This window comes from Stegostoma tigrinum, chromosome 9, assembly GCF_030684315.1.
Source record: "Stegostoma tigrinum isolate sSteTig4 chromosome 9, sSteTig4.hap1, whole genome shotgun sequence".
Classification (NCBI taxonomy): Eukaryota; Metazoa; Chordata; class Chondrichthyes; order Orectolobiformes; family Stegostomatidae; genus Stegostoma; species Stegostoma tigrinum.
Window position 1 is genome coordinate 4,954,786 of NC_081362.1, and position 17,918 is coordinate 4,972,703.

Below are 17,918 nucleotides of genomic sequence, written 5' to 3' on the forward strand. Positions count from 1 at the left end.
AAACTGTACAAACCAATTAAGGCATTGTGGGGGTCTCACAGCATGGCATCAACCCAAGATCCCGGTTGAGGCCATCTTCATGGGCACGGAACTTGGTTATCAGTTACTGCTTGGCGATCCTGCATTGTTGTGTATCTCAAAGGCTACCTGGGATGTTTACCTGAAGATCGGAGGCTGAATTTCCTTAACTGCTGAAGTGAGGAAATGTTCTTGTCTAGCGATTTTGTTGCATGGTGTCCACTCAGTTATTGTCATAGAGTCTGCATGCTCTTGCCAATATGCCATACTTTGGGGCATCCTTGCCTGTAGCGTGTGAGGTAGACAATGTTGCCCAAGTTGCATAAGTATCTGTCACGTATGTGATGGGTGGTGTTCCTACTTGTGGTAGTATCCATGGCGACAATCTGGCATTTTTTCTTTTATTCATTCACGGGATTAGGCCATCACTGGTAATCAGCATTTGTTGCTGCCCAGAAGGCGGTTGGGAGTCAACCACGTTACTGTGGGTCTGGAGTCTCATTTAGGCTAGACCAGGTAAGGATGGCATTTCCCCTCCCTAAAGGGGATTAGTGAACCAGATGGGGTTTTCCAGCAATCAGTGATGGATTCTTAATTAGACTCGTAATTCCAGATATTTATTGAATTCAGATTCCACCATCTGCTGTGGCGGGATTTGAACTTGAGTTCCCAGAAGGCTATCTGGGCCTCTGGATTAATAGTCTAGCAATTAATACCACTAGGCCATTGCCTCCTATGTCATGTGGAGGTTGCTGTGGCAATGTAACGTCGTGTTCTGGTCGATTTATAGTCCTTAAGGCTGGTTAGTTTGCTGCAAATGGTGATCTGTTTAAGGTTTGTTGGTTGTTTGAAGGCGAGACGCAGGGGTGAAAGGATGATCTTGGCGAGATGTTTATCACCAATGACATACTGAAGGCTGCGAAGAACGTGGCATAGTTACTCCATTTCGAGTACATTCTGGAAAACAAAGGGTACTCGAAGAGATCAAATCCTGTGTCTGTCTTCTAAGGAAGTCGTACGGTTTTTCACTGTGGCATGTCAGAACTGGCGATCAATGAGTTGCGTATCGTATCCTGTTCTTATGATTGTCTTGCAGCATCTTTTTTGAAGACTGCCCAATTCCTTCTCGTCTGAGCAGATCCTGTGTTTGTGTAGGGCTTGTCTTTAGGTGCTGGCTTCGTTAACATGTTTAAAGTGGAAGCTAGAGAAGTGCAGATTGTGAAGTTATCTGTTAGGCTTGCAGTACAGTGAGGTACTGAGGTTTCCATCCTTGATGGAGCTGCAAGAACGAGACAGACTACTCTTCAGAATCAATGTTAAGTCTGGTGGGATGAAATGTATTGATATCATTGTGTAGTTGTTTCAGTGATTCCCCACCATTCACTCTTCCACTCCACTCATACCATTTATGTGATCTATTGATCTCTGATTTATAAATTCAGTGCCCGAGTACATCTCTTCACTTCAGCTGATGAAGGGGCAGTGCTTCGAAAGCTTGAGATTTGAAATAAACCTGTTGGACTAAACCCTGGTATCCTGTGACTTTGACCTTGTCCATCCTAGTTCAACACTGGCACCTCCACAATATGGAAGTTTAATGGTTTGTTCTTGTGTTGACATCACTTGCGTACATCATGAAGGAGCAAGAGTGTTCTTGCCAACTGTGTAAAAATATCTCATAATAGAAGTTGTTATTATCTAGCACTTGTATGGCCCAAATGTTGCTTTCTTTCTGCTTGTAGTTTCTACGAATAATCCTTTGTAAAGTGAAATGAAACCAAATGTTAAATGCAGAGGGATGCATTGCATTTGCTAAGCTAATAAGCTACTGATGCATCCTTTAAAACGTATGTATTTACTGGATTTACTTCTAGCTAACATTGTCATTCTGGTTTTTAAAAAAAAATTGGAAGTTGATGTCTCCACAGATGGAAATCTCTTCAAAGCATTTGCGTAAATGTGAACTTCTAGTTTACAGTGAAACTAATAGCTTGAAAAATGTTGCATGAGGTGTAACTAGGTAGTAATCTTGAATTCAGCCACTAATAACTATGAGCAACCTGTCTGGCCTGGATGAACCAATTTTGAGTGGCATGTCATGTTTATCAATTTTCATATTTTCTTAACTGTGTGGAGTTTTAAAACTTTTGACTTTTCAGCTTTTACCTTTTATCCCACGCATGTGACACAATCAATACTTGTCTGCTGAAATTAATAAAAAATAATCAGTGGTGTGCGTATTTATATATTGTCGGTGAGAACACTTCATTGTCCCCCTTTGCCAACGATACATTTGTGAAACTGACTGCCAGTGATGGTGTCTGTAGATGCACCATGAAATATGGGAATAGAGAAGTAGCCGTCTTTGAGAGACTGCTCCTCTAAAGGGTGCACTGACAGGCTCCCTCAGCCTGCTGACCCTGCTTAATAGAATCACTGTTAATGGATGCTTGGAGATTCCCGTATGCTGAAGCCAGAATCAAAGTCAGCAAAAGATAAATTCACACTACCAGAGCTCATTTAGACATCATTTGAGGTCAGTGGCAACCACTATTGTTTTGCCACTGATTGTGAAATCCACCTTTCTGTTATGTCAGCCCACACTTAATGGTATATCAGTCCAATGTATGTTGTATGATAAATTTTGTTTTGCTTCAAGTATTTCTTATGTAAAAATGCTTTGAATGCAAGAGTTCATTCCGCACTTTACTTTTTTTGTTTTTTTCTGGTAGCCATTTCACCTGCAGATGTCAATTATGGAGAAACATTGAGCACGCTTCGCTATGCAAATAGAGCCAAAAACATCATTAACAAACCTACCATTAATGAAGATTCTAATGTCAAACTTATTCGTGAGCTACGTGCTGAAATTGCACGACTGAAGGCTTTACTTGCTCAGGGGAATCAGGTTAGTTTTTAATCTTTTGATGACTTGATAATTCATTGTTATTTTTGGAGGGAAAAGGGCTCCTGGTTACCATTTTTAATTGCTTTATTACATTATAGTAACCTCCAGGACTAATTGCGTTGTACAACTAATGGCTATCATTTATACTCATCGAGCTTGGCTTAAAGAAGTTGCCATTTTCTTGTGTGGATTGTAGCAGGGATAATGGGGCTGCAGTAATGATCCTTCCGGAAGAAATTAATGAAGCTGATTTTAGCTTTGTAGAATTATAAACCTAATTAAGAAACTTTTCTCTGGATCATGATTAATAATTTGTTTTTAAAAACAGCGCCAATTTTATTGTTTCACTCTAGGTGGCAGTCAAGTTTTTCTTTTTATGGCTGTAGCTGGACATGTAGGTGAAATTTAAGAAAAACCTTGTTTGGAACTGTAGCTGCCATCATTGAGTCCAGAAATGTGCAGCAAGCCTGTGGTGCTGAACTGTACTTAATCTACCTAAAATAAGAAAGGGTGCTGGAGAAATTCAATGGGCTTGGCCCCATTCTGTGGAGTGTGTGTGTGTGTGTGTGAGAGTGAGAGAGTGAGAGATGTTTCAAGTCCAGTTCCTTTCTTGTAAAAGAAGCTTGTGTTCAGCATGAAATATTCCTATCAAATACAAAATTTTCTTTATTCAAGACATTAAAACTTTTGTTAAAATGTCTGCTATATGAAATTCTCTGTTAATTTTGGTGTCAATGCAATCAAAACTATCCAGAGTACCTAGTTAATCTTAGTGAACTGCAATTGAAGGAGTAAGGAAACAATATTTTTAGATTGCAAGAAGATGAGTACTGTAGTTGCTGCAGAACATGCCTGTATTGGACAGTTGGTTAAACAAACTAACATATAGATATGCGAACAGGGCAGGTGTAGACTATTTGAACCATCCAGTAAAATCATGCGTAATATATTTGTATTTAGAATTTTACATCAGATTCTTGTTAAGCAAAAAAAATCAATGGATCTCTTCTGCATTAAAAATTTAATGACCCCTTCATTCACTGCCTTCTGAGTAGAGAGTTTCAAGTGTCTCAAACCTTAGCAAAAAAAGTTTTGCTGCTCCTCTTCCCTGAAAGAGTGACTCCTAATTTTAAAAACTGTTTTGTCTTGATTTGTACAGGCGTCCACCTTTGTAAGACTTTTGAGGATTTTGTGCACATCAAACAAGTCTTGCCCCCTCTTCTAAACTCCAGTTGAAGCAATTCCAGCCTGTCCAATCCATCCTCCATAAATCAATCTGCTCATTCCCAGTTTCAATCTAGTCAATGTCCTATGAACCGCATCTAATGCATCTGCTTCCTTTCCTTAAATAAGGTGATCAAACTTACACAGTGTGTCCAAGATGTGATCTCACCAATCCCCTGTAGTTCTGAAGCATAACGTGCTTAATTTTTTTGTTCAGGGATAGTAGGAACTGCAGAAACTGAAGAATCTGAGATAACGAGGTGTGGAGCTGGATGAACACAGCAGGCCAAGCAGCATCTTAGGAGGAGGAAGGCTGATGTTTCGGGTCTAGACTTTCTGATGACGGGTCTAGGCCCAAAATGTCAGCCTTCCTGCTCCTAAGATGCTGCTTGGCCTGCTGTGTTCATCCAGCTCCACACCTTGTTATCTCTGCTTTTTGCATTCAGTTCCTATACAATTCTATTAGCAGGCTTAATCACTTGCTGTACCCATATACTAACTTATTGTGACTATGCAGTAGAACACCCAACTCCCTCTGTACCTTGGAATTCTGCAGTTGTTCCCTGTTTAAGAAATGTTCTGTTTTTCTAATCTTCAAGATCTAGTCTATAGAAACTGCTGTCCTGAAATATGGCCATCTTTGGCAAAACTGATTTGTGACTTGTATTTTTATTTGTTCTCTACTACATGATATTAAAGCAACAAAAGTGCCTGGATTAATTAAAGATCTCAGATTAATTTCCTGAAAAATGGAGGGGGTCTTTCTCCACTGTTATTTAAAATTTAACTTTGAATTGTTGCAAGCAAATTTAAAAATTTATGGGGAAGCGATAGTGGTGTTGCTAGACTATTAATCCAGAGATCCAGGTAATGTTTTGAATCCTGTCATGGCAGATGGTGGAATTCGAATTCATAAAGAGCTGGAATTATGACTCTATTAGTATATTGATCAATGAAAACCCATCTTGTTCACTAATGCCTTTTAGAGAAGGAAACTGCTGTCGTTAACTGGCCTGACATGTGTGTGACTCCAGACTCTGAGCAATGTGGTTGTTAACTGCCTGCTGGCCAATTAGGAATGGGCAATAAATGCTGACCTAGCCAGTGTCGCCCACATCCATGAATGAGTAAAGGAATCAAAAAATAGACTAGAATAATGTTCATTTTTGGGACCTTGACATTGATTCTTATTATTTAGAATAGTTTGTTTGCTGGTTGTAAATTGGATGTGAATCCACAGCACCTAAATTGCCATAATTTAGCACTAATTTGCATTACCTACTGACTGATGTAGGAGTGTGAAAACAATCTGTTAATGTAGTAGATGGCTTGATTCTGATATCTGAAGTAAGAAAATGTTGAGGCTATGTAGTGGTTGCTTTAGTGTGCTTCTGGTTCCTGATTGTGAAATGCGCGAAAATGTGTACCTTCCAGCCATTCTCATTTGAACCACAAATCAAAAAAAAACAAAAATTGTGCAATCCACACCTCCAAAACTGTACATGTTATGCTGAGATCTTTCCACTGCAGGGCTGAAATATTTCCCTACCATGTTGCCTAATTTTGTAACAAACGTGATTACTAACAACAAAATATGCTTTCCTTTCAGATTGCATTGTTGGATTCTCCAACAGCTTTAAGTATGGAGGAGAAGCTTCAACAAAATGAAGCTAGAGTAAGTGCTGTTATGGTTGCACATATTCCTTTTGCTATTGGAAAAGTATTTTAATTCACTGATGAAATAAACTACAAATGCTTGGAATTGCTGTATTTGCATTTGAGCCATTTAATCCAACTGTATATGAAATTGTTTGATCATGAAATGTAAACAAGAGACCTGAAGAAAGATGATCTGTATTTGAAGCAGATTTAGAGGATTTTGGATAATTTACGCAGTGATATGGATAATAATTTCGTCCCATATTAAAATAATGCATTCTGTCCTTTTTTATATTCTGTTTTGATTTTATAGTCTTCATGTCTTTACCTAATGAAAGCCATAAATAACACCTATAAATGTGGTGTAATATCCCTTTTTTCTAAAGTACTAAACAGAAGCTACAGTAGGCTCACTCTTTATGATCTTATTTCATGCACAGGACTTTTTTTTTAATTAGAAAAGCATAACCAACATAGTTTTAAACTTTAAGAAAGCCATGTATCAGATTTTAAAGTACGTGTAGTAACAAAGCCAGAGAGGAGTTAGAAACTGTGAAAGTAGTATTCTGGGAAATGTGTACTGCACATTCTTTTACGAGGTTTAATTTTCACCAGTATGGAATCACACTGTCACCTATTGTCTTGTTAAGTCCTGTCATTTGTAAGCTGAATCCTTCATGTGAAAGCTTCCAATGAAGTAGAAAGATGCAAAGACAAGTTGGGGAGAAAAGCATTCTATTATCAAATGAGTTTGTTTTCTGTGGGAATGTAAACTTTAAATGTACAAATTTCGGTAATGGGGTGGAAAACCTGTCAAAAAAGCATTGTGGGTCTCAGTTGATTCAGGATTGAACTTAGTTAACTATCTGCATACAGTTTTCATTAGCTCATCAATTGTTGTCATTATTATTATTAATTTTTTATTATTAGCTCATTTCCATCTAAGGCCCTTAGGCCATAAGACCATAAGGTACAGGAGCAGAATTAGGCTGTTCGGCCCATTGAGTCTGCTCCACTGTTAGATTGTAGCTGATTGTTTCTCTACCCCGTTCTCCTGCCTTCACCCTGTAAACCTTGATGACCTTACTGTTAAGATGCTATCTATCTCTGTCTTAAAGACATCTCAGATGACTTGACTACCACAGACAGCTGTGGCAATGAGTTCCAGAGATTCTGTGCCCTCTGGTTGAAGAAACTCCTCTTCCTGTTCTAAAGGGACACCCCTTCACTCTGAAATAATGGGAACTGCAGAGGCTGGAGAATCCAAGATAACGAAGTGTGGAGCTGGATGAACACGGCGGGCCAAGCAGCATCTTAAGAGCACAAAAGCTGACGTTTCGGGCCTAGACCCTTGTAGGCCCGAAACGTCAGCTTTTGTGCTCCTAAGATGCTGCTTGGCCTGTTGTGTTCATCCAGCTCCACACTCCTCTTCACTATGAGGTTGTGCCCTCTGGTTCTCAGTTAGGAATGTCTCATTGCAAGTCTTTGAATGCTATGTTTTAGATTTGTTTAATCAGCATGAGAAAATACAATTTGGCAGTAAAAATTCTCAATAGTTATAGAAAGCATGCCAATGAAAGAAACTATTCTTGGTTAATGAATTTACAAATATAAATCGACCAGCATGTGTATAATAGTAACGAGAACTTCAGGGAAGTGCATGTTTCAAAACATAAATAACACTGTTTTATTTAAGTGCTCAGGAGCCACAACTTTATCTATCTTTTATGGGGGAAGATGCTGGCATAGTGATCTAGTCATTCACCTAGTTCAATTTTAACTGCTTAATTAAGATTGTCCTGATAAGTACGAAAGGTTGCCGTTTTGTATATTGGGCAGAATAGTTTGAGTTTATATGATCATAATGTCACTTGTAGGCCATATAACCACTCAAGATATTCGTTTTATTACATAACTTCTTTCAAAAATTTAACTGCTGTGCCTCTGAGAAGTAGATTTAATGCAGAAAAATTTATTTACTTGGGTCTGAAACACCTTTTTCTCTTGTCTGGCAGGTGGAGGAACTAACCAAAGAGTGGACAAACAAATGGAATGAAACACAAAATATCCTTAAGGTGGGTTCCCCCCTAAAAGTATTGGGTATTGCTTGGGCATATACTTGATTAAATAATTGCGTGAATGGTACCTTTCATTATGAAGCTTATGTACTGTGATTTAAAATTTACATCTGATTTAATCACTGAATAGTAACTTTAAAAAAATGTTGATATTTTGCTCTGAACTGTGAGGACTGCACCTAAACATGGGTGAAACTAAATACCAGACCAATTGGGATTTAGCAGAAACTCATTTGTAATATACCTAGGACTGAATTTGGTAAGGGCTGTGAGAGGCACAATATTGAGGTGCCCCAAAGACGTTGAGCCCTTAATTAGCAGCAGGAGCCCAGAGGGGAGCATTTACCTACAGGACATCTCACCCCGTAGGTTGGAAATCTCCTCTTCCCCCACCCCACCCCTGCCAACTGGTCAGGGAGTGGTCACTCAAAGATTGGTTTCCTCTACTGTTAATTCACTTGCAGCTTCACCAGGTCTTACTACGTTAATATGTAAAGAAATTTGAGAAACACCATAGAGGCTGTTGTGCTGATGGGATGTGGAGGAAAGGTCAAAGGGTGGCACTTCCTTTCCTCACTAATGCTAGACCACTCAGTTGGACACAGTGTGTCTTTTGAATGAGGGCCACACCCTCTTCTGACCTCATAGTGGGATATGCTTCTCAGTCTCCCCACATGGTAAGTCCTCTGCTTTCTTTTCTTCGTTTTTCATTCATGGATGAGGGTGTCGTAACTAGGCAACACTTACTGCCCAGAGGGCATTTTAGAGTCAACCACATTGTTGTGGGCCTGGAGTCACATGTAGGTCAGACCAGGGTAAGGACAGCAGTTTCCTTCTCTAAAGGACATTAGTGAACCAGGTGGGTTTTTACGACAATTGACACTGGATTCATGGTCATCATTAGATCCTTAATTCTAGATAATTATTGAATTCAAATTCTACCATCTGTCATGGTGGGATGTGAACCTGGGTCCCCAAAATGTTGTTTGGGTCTCTGGGCCAACAGTCCAGTGATAATACCACTAAGCCATGGCCACTGCCACTACCGGCCCTGCCACCACCACCCCCCCCGTTGGGATTAATACTGGCTGGATGCTACCGGTGGTAGGATGAGGCTTTTCAGTGGGCAGTAGTTTTCCACTTAAAGGCTTCAGTTAGCATTTGGGCAGGAAGGCCACCCACAGATCTTCCTGCATAGAACATAAAGAAGTGAGGAATCAGGTGGGCCCCGACCCAAACCTTCCTTTGCCAAACTGGCCCACCCTACCTTAGAAATAATGGGAACTGCAGATGCTGGAGAATCCAAGATAACAAAGTGTAAAGCTGGATGAACACAGCAGGCCAAGCAGCATCTCAGGAGCACAAAAGCTGACGTTTCAGGCCTAGACCCTTCAAAGACACCTCTCTGAAGAAGGGTCTAAGCCCGAAACGTCAGCTTTTGTGCTCCTGAGACGCTGCTTGGCCTGCTGTATTCATCCAGCTTCACACTTTGTTATCACCTTACCTTAGAAGTTGTCTCTGGGTGACTGCATTAAATGTCATTCTCAATCTGCTTATTTTATCAATTCTGGACTGGTGCAAATGAAGTAGGCATGCTGTGTTTTCAATAATATTTTAAGTTGCATTGCATTGAGATGCTAGTCTTCTTTTGAATTCTATTTTTTTTAAATAATTTGGAAGACCCCCAGTGAGAACTAAATTGCCAGTTTTGAACAGTACAGTGCCACCCTGACTTGGAAATCTATCCCTATTCCTACACTATAACTGGGTCAAAAACCTGGAATTCCCTCCTTTAAGGACGTTGTGGGTTTACCTACAGCACAAGGATGGCAGCAGGAAGGCCACCTTCACCACCACCACCTTCTCAAGGCCAAGTAGAAACGTGCAATAAATGCTGGCCTGCCAATGACGCTTACATCCTGTGAATAACGTTTTAAAGACAAAAATGGCAGTTAATTCTGATGAAAGTTTTCCAAACCACACTACCAAATGTAAGTATTGGTTATTTTATTATTACCAGCCCCTAACTCATAATGTAACATTCACACCACACGAATTCTAAACAAATGCCATCTCCAGTGAGGGAAAAAATCTATCCATTCGCTCTTCATATTCAGTGCTGAATCCCCAACTCTTGCCATCATGGGGTTTACCATTGGTCCAGTTCAATTTCTGGTCAATCCTGTGAAGTTGGAGGCTAGAAATTCAGTAGGGAGCAACTTTCCTTCTATTTCCCTCGTGCCTATTCAGCATCTATAAGGCACAAGTCTGGAGTGTGATGCAACCTGCTTGATTGGCACCTCATCCTTTAACATTGACTCCCTTCACCACAAATGTACAGTGGAAGCAATGTATACCTTATATAAGTTGTACTGCATTTAGCTTGCCAGGGCTCCTTTGACAGCTCCTTCCAAACCCATAACCTCGATTAACTGGAAGAGCAAAGGGATCCAAGCCAAAAAGTATCCCCACTCGGAGCTGTGTTGATATTTCAGAGTCACAGTCCTGGAACTCTCTTCTGAACTGCACTGTGGGTGTGCCTACTCTCCAAGAAATACAACAGTTCAGAAAAGCAGCTCACTGCCACCTTCAGACAATAGGGCTGGGTAGTAGAAAGCTGCCCTGGCCAGGCCTGTTCATGCCCCACGAACAAATTACAGAAAAAAAATTAAATCCCAAGTATCCATTAATTGCACACAAAATTGAATGACAAGGGATGGTATCCAAGAAGCCATCTAGACTATCAATCAATACAGCGCAAGCAAATGTTATTTTTTTGTAGTGTATTTAGAGTGAAACATGTCCTGCTCTAATTACAAAGCATAAATGTTACTGCACTAATTTCTTCGAATCCATAACCATCATCTTGGCTCCACCCTTTGCATAGGTAAGACTTATTGAATTACTTTTCCAAGTGCTGTTCTTCATACAATCCATACATCCTCTCCATCAGAACCTTCTTGCTGGAAAGTCGTGCACAAAGTACATTCATTACGATGGCCATTCCCAACTTTGCTTTTAACTGAATCCTAATAACCTTTCCATTCTCTACATTCCAAACTATCTCCCACTGCAAAGTTCTGTGCATTGTTGGAGTGGCTGAAAGTTTGTCATCAGAAGTAAATACATTCAAATTTATTTTCTGGTCAATGAAATGCTTTTACAATGTAGTTACTGTTATAATGCAGGGCAACCTGCTGCTCCTGCTCCCACAGTAGCAATGAAATTATTAAGGTGCTGATTTGTTTTTTAAGTCGTGCTGGTAGAGGGAAAAATATTAGCCATTTTGAATTATGCTGTGGGATCTTTTACATCCACCTCAGAAGGTAAGTAGACCCTCAGTTTAAAGTCTCATTGAAAGATGGATGCCTCCCAACAGTTGAGTATTCCCTTGGTACTGCAGTGTATTGTCAACTTAGGTCACATATGTGAGACTCTTGAATTGGTTCTGAATTCACTACCTTCTCAATCACATGTTCTCTTCCACTGAGCCAAGGCAGATGTGACACTTTTTGTGGGAGAAGGATGGTGAGAAGATACTATGATGCGATTTACAATATCCCCAATATGTACTGTATTGTTAATTTGAAATGGTAATTATTTGTAGAGAGAAAATTGAAGCATCATTAATTAGTTGCCCAGTCAATGACTGCAAATAAGATGTGTTTCATGCATTAATAAAAATTATGGCTTTGGATGTGAAATGTTTAAACTCCGGTTGCATGCTAACTGTTTCTGATTTTCATTCAAGTATTAATTTAATAAATTGTTTCCTTGTGAATTTTTGATTAGCTTAGAAGAAAGTGTCTGGAGAATCTTTTATCAGTAGTTTTTAATCAGCTTGTATTTTATGTAGAAGCAAAATACTGTAAATACTGAATATCTGAAATAGAAACAGAAGTTTCTGGAACTAGACAGTGGGTCTGGCAGCATCTGTGGGGAGAGAAACAAAGTTTAGTGTTTCAGGTCGAGGTGATCTTTTATCAGAATTTCTACGGTTAGGAATAAAAACCATACCCAGAATGATGGATTTTCAGCATTTCCAGCTTGTTATTTTTCTGATTGCTGTAATGAACTGAGTATCCATATGTCCTCTTTGGTGAATGTTGAAGAAGGAAGAGCCAGGGAAGTGCTCCTTGATGCCCTGGTCAATGTTTATCCCTTAGACTACTTTTGTTTTTTGGTTGTCTGGCCTTTTTCTCATTTCAGTTTGGGGAAGATTTGTGCCATGTAGGAAATTAGCTACCACATTTCCCACATCATAACAGTACAATTTGACAAAACAGAGATATTACAAAAAATTTGTATAGAACCTTGGTTAGATCAGAGTACAGTGAGGTCTGTTCCTCATATTACCAAATGGATATAAAGACAGTGAAGATGAGAGAAGATTTAAATGTTTGATACCCAGAACTGAGAGGTGAGTATGTTTTGAGAAGGATTGACAGTCTGGTTTGCTTTCCTCTGGAGAAGGCTTTGAGATGCTGTTGTAACTTTTAAAGATGCATATAAAAGGTTTTGCTGGAGTAGACAGTGAGAACTTTTATATTTGATTTATTATTGTCACATGTACCAGTAACAGTGAAAAGTTTTGATTGGCTTGCGTGCAGTATGGGCAGATCATACATTACAAAGTGCAAAAGGGTAATAGAACAGAGTCAAGAAACCAGAAGAAGCTAGCTCGAGAGTGGTGATAATGTGGAAACTGATGCTGCAGGGAGCAGTTGAGTCAAATATTATAGAACTGTCTAAAGGGAGACATTAAAAGTATGTTGGAGGCAGGGAACAGGATCGTGAGAGGGTGTGCTGAGGTAATAAAGGTGTGCACTGATAGTTGGGTAAGGGTGATTGGAGGACTGTGAGGGATACAAGACTTTAGGTTGAGCCAGATTGCTTTATGTGCCCTGTAGAATATACATAACGAGGACCTTGTGAAAACCTGGCATTGTGAAAGGATTTGTGTAAATGTAAGAGATTTTACTTGCATTTCTAAAGGTCAACTTCGTTTGGAGGGATATTGAAAAGAGTGTGCATCGTTGGCACAGTCAGGCCAAAGATTTTCAAAGGATGACAAAACCAAGTAATTTAGAGAGCGCACTATGAAGTGCAAGGGGCGAGTACCATTGAACAGAGAAAGCTAAGAAGTGGAGACTACATGTTGGGACAGATAGCTGAGATAAGCCTAGGTGAAGTAACGGTTGGAGCCAAAGGTAGAGATAAGGATCTTGAAGTCCACTCACCAGGTATTATTTTATTTAGTAAATCATTGCAAGTACAGTAGTGATTGAGAAGTATGCATTCTGAAGTTTAATGGCAGATTTGAAGCTGATAAGGTGAGCATCAGATGAATTGTGGGAGCCAGTGCTGTGAACTAAATAATTTTTAATAGCTTTTGTAATTTGTTGGAATCAGGATGGATGCTCAGTTTTATTGAGCAACATTCCATGCAAAACAAGCATCTGTTTCCAGTTCAACTGGCAGAGGTGCAATCTTTCAGATGAGATGTTAAAGTTGAGGCCTTGTCAGTCATCTCTGGTTGATTCCATGGCATTAATCTTGAAGTGGTGAGTTCACTTTGGTGTCTTAGCCAATATTTATCCCTCAGTTAGCATAATTGGAAACTTTTTATCTGGTCATTATTCCATGGTTCATTGCAGGATTTGTTGCTAGCTATTTCTCGTAGCTGAATTGCAAGTACAGTTCAAAAGTATTTGAAACAAAAATAGAAATTGCTGGAGAAACTCAGCAGGGTTACAAGCATCTGTGGAGAGAAAGCAGAGTTAACTTTAAGAGTCCAGTGACCCTTCAGAACTATTCTGAAGCCTGAAGGATTACGAGTGGCTTTGTTGTTTCTTGCTCACTTGACTTCACCACTTCCTGTCAGGAATAATGTGTATATAATAACTAAATTCTAAGCCTATTCCACCATTTGTTTATAAATAGCTTTTTCAAATATAGCCCATTGATTTTTTAACTTTTTCATTTTCTCACAATAATGAAAACTCATCTAGTTTGCCCTTTTTCATAATTCATTTGTAACACACTGCTTATGTATTGAACTTGTGATTCAGAACCAATGGTCCAGTCCTTTCTTTTTCACACTACTGGACGGAGCCCTTCCTGTTGACTCAGAAATTTGCCCAATTCTGTTGCTTGTAGCTTTGGGGGTTGGGGGGATATACTTTCATGTTAATGCAGCAGTGCCCATCTGATAGTGTATTTAAAGTAATCTGAATTTATATTGTGCTTATAATGAAAAAAGCCTTGCCTAATGGCTTGCGGAGGCAGCTTCTTTGCCACTGATCTTATTGTGTAATGGGGTAAGGCTCATTTTATGTAGACCTCTGAATGGTTGTCAATTATGTAGGTTAAAAACCACCACCTCTTTATTCCTCAATTTGTTTCTCATCATGAACACCCACTCTTCCCATAGCACTTCAAGGGCTGTTAATCAGTGAAACAGACGTGAATTGTGAATTTGTTTCCGCTTCGAAAGAAACATTTGACCTGATGGGAGATGAATGCAATACCCTGCAGATGCTAGAAAACCGAGATTAAAGTTGTTGGAGATAGTTATCCAGTCTAGCTGCAATCACAGAGAGAAACTGAGGCTGGTAACTTTTTGTTAGAAATTCCGACACCACATGAGACCTAGTTTGTGAAGGGCAGCAAATATTTAATTTTACACATTCCGTTATCCAATGTGTTATATGTCACAAAATATGCTGATATTAAGAAAAATCTGACTTCTTGCAACAATGTACCCTTTTTGTTTTGCATTTTTGGTAAATTTAAGAATGTAACCCCTTCAAATATTTTCACATGGTTGACTTATGCAAGGCTAGCATGGGAATTTTCAGTTTGATAGGGCTTAGAGGGAAAGTTGCCTCATGATCGCTGAATGCCACAAGTTTAGAAATGTGTTTAATAGTTAATTATCTGTTTTACAAATCTCATCATCCACTGATTTTAAATGACATTTTTAATTTGGATGTTGAATTATTGAATGTAAAACAACTTTAATCCTGGGGATAATTTTAATATAAATTTGTATAAAACTTTCTGGAAAAACATTGTGAATGTTTTGGTTGCAAGCTGCAGTTAGAAGATCAGAAAATATACATTTTAGTATGTAATTTCCTATGCTACTTCAGTGACTTTTTTTAAAACATGTAACGACGGATTTTTAGATGGAGTTTGTTAAATTGAACTACATGTCAAAGTATTAGCGATGCCTGTGTGGTTTTAGAATCACAGCATCTACTTTTATGTGATAAGCTATTTCCGGAAATTTTCGAGTTTTTCTAATCTAACCTTCAAACAGAATCTCTAATAGCTTCCTGTGATGAACGAGGGCAATATAGCCTAAAGTATTGGTAAAGGTAAAAGGCATTTAATGAAAATGTGTTTTCCTACATTTTTCTCCCATTGATCTCATTTTCTTAATATGAAGTGTTTTTAAAAAAATCCCACATGTAAAGAGTGTTGAGATGCTGTAACCATATCTGATCGCAGTCCATTAATAGGCATAAGAAATATCATCAGTTATTGTAGTGGTTCATCAGCAGCTCACTAGTTTGAGGTTTTGTCCACTCTACTCTTATTGTGCAACATTTGTCAAAGTGGGATCATATCTTCAACCGAGCAGGCTTTTTTAATACAAGTAACACATATATCCTTAGTAAACCAGTGGTTTGACTCTTCAGTTTGGTTTTTTCCCCCCCTAAACATAGTTTGAAATGTGCATGGGATCAGAATCCACCTCAAGCTGCAGATTGTTTCATTGGAAGTAAGAGATCAATTATTGCTTTTTGTTTGATGCAGATTACTTGCTATCTCAGTTTTCATGATGAAGTGGTACTCTCATTTGGTTTGACATTGCCAAGATGTGCAAACCTTGTGTATGTCAATGTCTGACATACTTGAATTTCATCTATTTCATTCATTCAGCTGTCTCATTTTATTTACTGAATTCACATTGATGGATGATTATATGTGAATGTCTGGACAAAGTTTGATTGGTGTGCCGGTTGAATGCTGTAGGTGTTGAATGTTTGAAATACAGTGAAAAATAAATGCCACAACCTTCTTCTCGTAAATAGGGGTGCCAATTTAAGACAGATGAGAAATAATTTCTTCTTGGGGTTGGAACTCGTTGCCACAAAGAGTTGTGGGAGCAAAGTCCTTGTGTATATTCACTACAGAGACTGATTTGTTGATTATTCAGGGAATAGAGGATTATGGGGAAAAGACAGGAAACTGGACATACGTGTCAGATCAGCCATGATCCTATCGCATGGTGGAGTAGGCTGGAGGGGCTGAACAGCCCACACCTGTTCTATTTCTTACGGCCTTAAGGTATCACTCCCTATAATCCCTAAAGAGACTGTTAGGCAGGAAACAATTAAATGTCTAATATGTGTTAAAGTTGACAATTGCAAGAGTTACAATCTGGACCTTTTTAGAAAATCTGTGTTTTGATTTCACACCTCTTGCCAGCACAATTTACGTATGCAACATTGTCCCGCTTAGTTTAAATTTATAATTTAAACTTTAATTAATTTGCTAGAGTTCACTGACAGCATCAATCTAAAGTCCATCTGCTCTTACAGCTCCCCCTCCTCACTTGTGCTTTTGACCATTTTCCCAGTGATTCTGCTTTGCTTGTCCTTGAGATTTGCAGTCTTCACCCGCTGGCTTATTCTGGGCTGGAAATGCTTTTGAAGGAAGTTTCTGCAAGTGGTCGATGACTGGAGATCTATGATTGTTTTTCCTTGGAGTTCTGTATTTGGTTCCGAACTGTCTTGCTTAAAAGCAAATATGATAAAGATGAAACAAACCCAGTGACGCAAAATCTTGTGTGCGCACACAAACTTAATGTCTGCAACCACTTTGGAATGTTCTGTTGAAGATTTAGTTTTGATGATTAAAAATAGCCGCTTATCATGAAAATATTCAACTTGTAGACAGTTGTCTTGTTTGTCAGTCAAATCCATAAATTGATATTTTTCTTATTACTTTGTAATATCACTTTAGTATTGAAAGAATATGTTGCAGAACCAACCGGGGGAAGACTCTTTTGGATACATAATTATGCAATGAGAAAAGATTAATTAATCGTATTATATTTGACAAACCTGAGGTAGTTACTAGCAGTGTGATAAGGGGGAGCCAGTGATCATGGTGTATTTGGATTTTCAGAAGATATTTGATAAAATTGTACAGGCAAGAAGAGTAAATAAAATTTAAAGTGCGTGACATCGGTGGTAATGTGCTTGAATGGATAGTGAGACTTATGAGAATACTAGGTCTTTGTTTTCTGATGTTTAGAAATTCCTCATAGAAGTTTAAGCATTAATGACAGAATTGATGTAGAAAAGGATGTTTCATCTGCTTGTGGGTTCTAGAGCTGGGCGGGGTGGGTGGGGTAACAGTCTCAAAGGCAAGCCATTTAGGACTCTGAGGAGGAACCTCTTCAGTGAGTATGGTGAACCTTTGTCTGAGGCAACGAGGGATTCCTAGTTAATAATGACATCAAGATAAAGGGATGCCATGAGAATATGACATTGATGAAGATGATCATCAATAATCTAGAATGGAAGAGCAGACTTGAACGGCTGAATGGCCTACATCAGCCACTGTTCCACATTTACATGTGGATTAGTGAATACTCTTACAATTTTTCAATCAATATTTTGTTCTTCAAAAAATTTATTTCTTCAAAAAACCCCAAATGTTTAGATTCCTATATACTGTAATGAATTATAAAATGAAAACTTAATAGGAAGTTTTTTTCTTACAATTATTCAATTTTAATAAGCTAGATCTTGCCAAAATGGGCCATCACACATCAAGCATACTTTGACTTCACCCTACACCCTTCAGCTCAAATGTAATTTGTGCTGTAGCTAACTGTAAATGCAAATTGATAACTGCAGAGAGATTCATTTGACATTGATTTAGTGATTGTAAATGCCCTTAATGTTAGGACAATGTTACTCCCAGCCCCAACTTTCTATGGAGAGCCCAAT

At 38.8% G+C, this 17,918-nt stretch overlaps 1 protein-coding gene across 2 annotated transcripts in view; it reads left to right on the forward strand.

The window, feature by feature from the left end:
- Nucleotides 1-17,918, forward strand: part of kif16ba (kinesin family member 16Ba) — a 118,403-nt gene that overhangs the window by 16,749 nt on the left and 83,736 nt on the right. For both annotated transcript variants that reach the window (XM_059648322.1, XM_059648323.1), the window contains exons 9-11: nucleotides 2,751-2,926; nucleotides 5,760-5,825; nucleotides 7,825-7,884. In XM_059648322.1, the coding sequence (XP_059504305.1) occupies nucleotides 2,751-2,926; nucleotides 5,760-5,825; nucleotides 7,825-7,884 (302 nt within the window). The remainder of the gene's footprint in view (nucleotides 1-2,750; nucleotides 2,927-5,759; nucleotides 5,826-7,824; nucleotides 7,885-17,918) is intronic.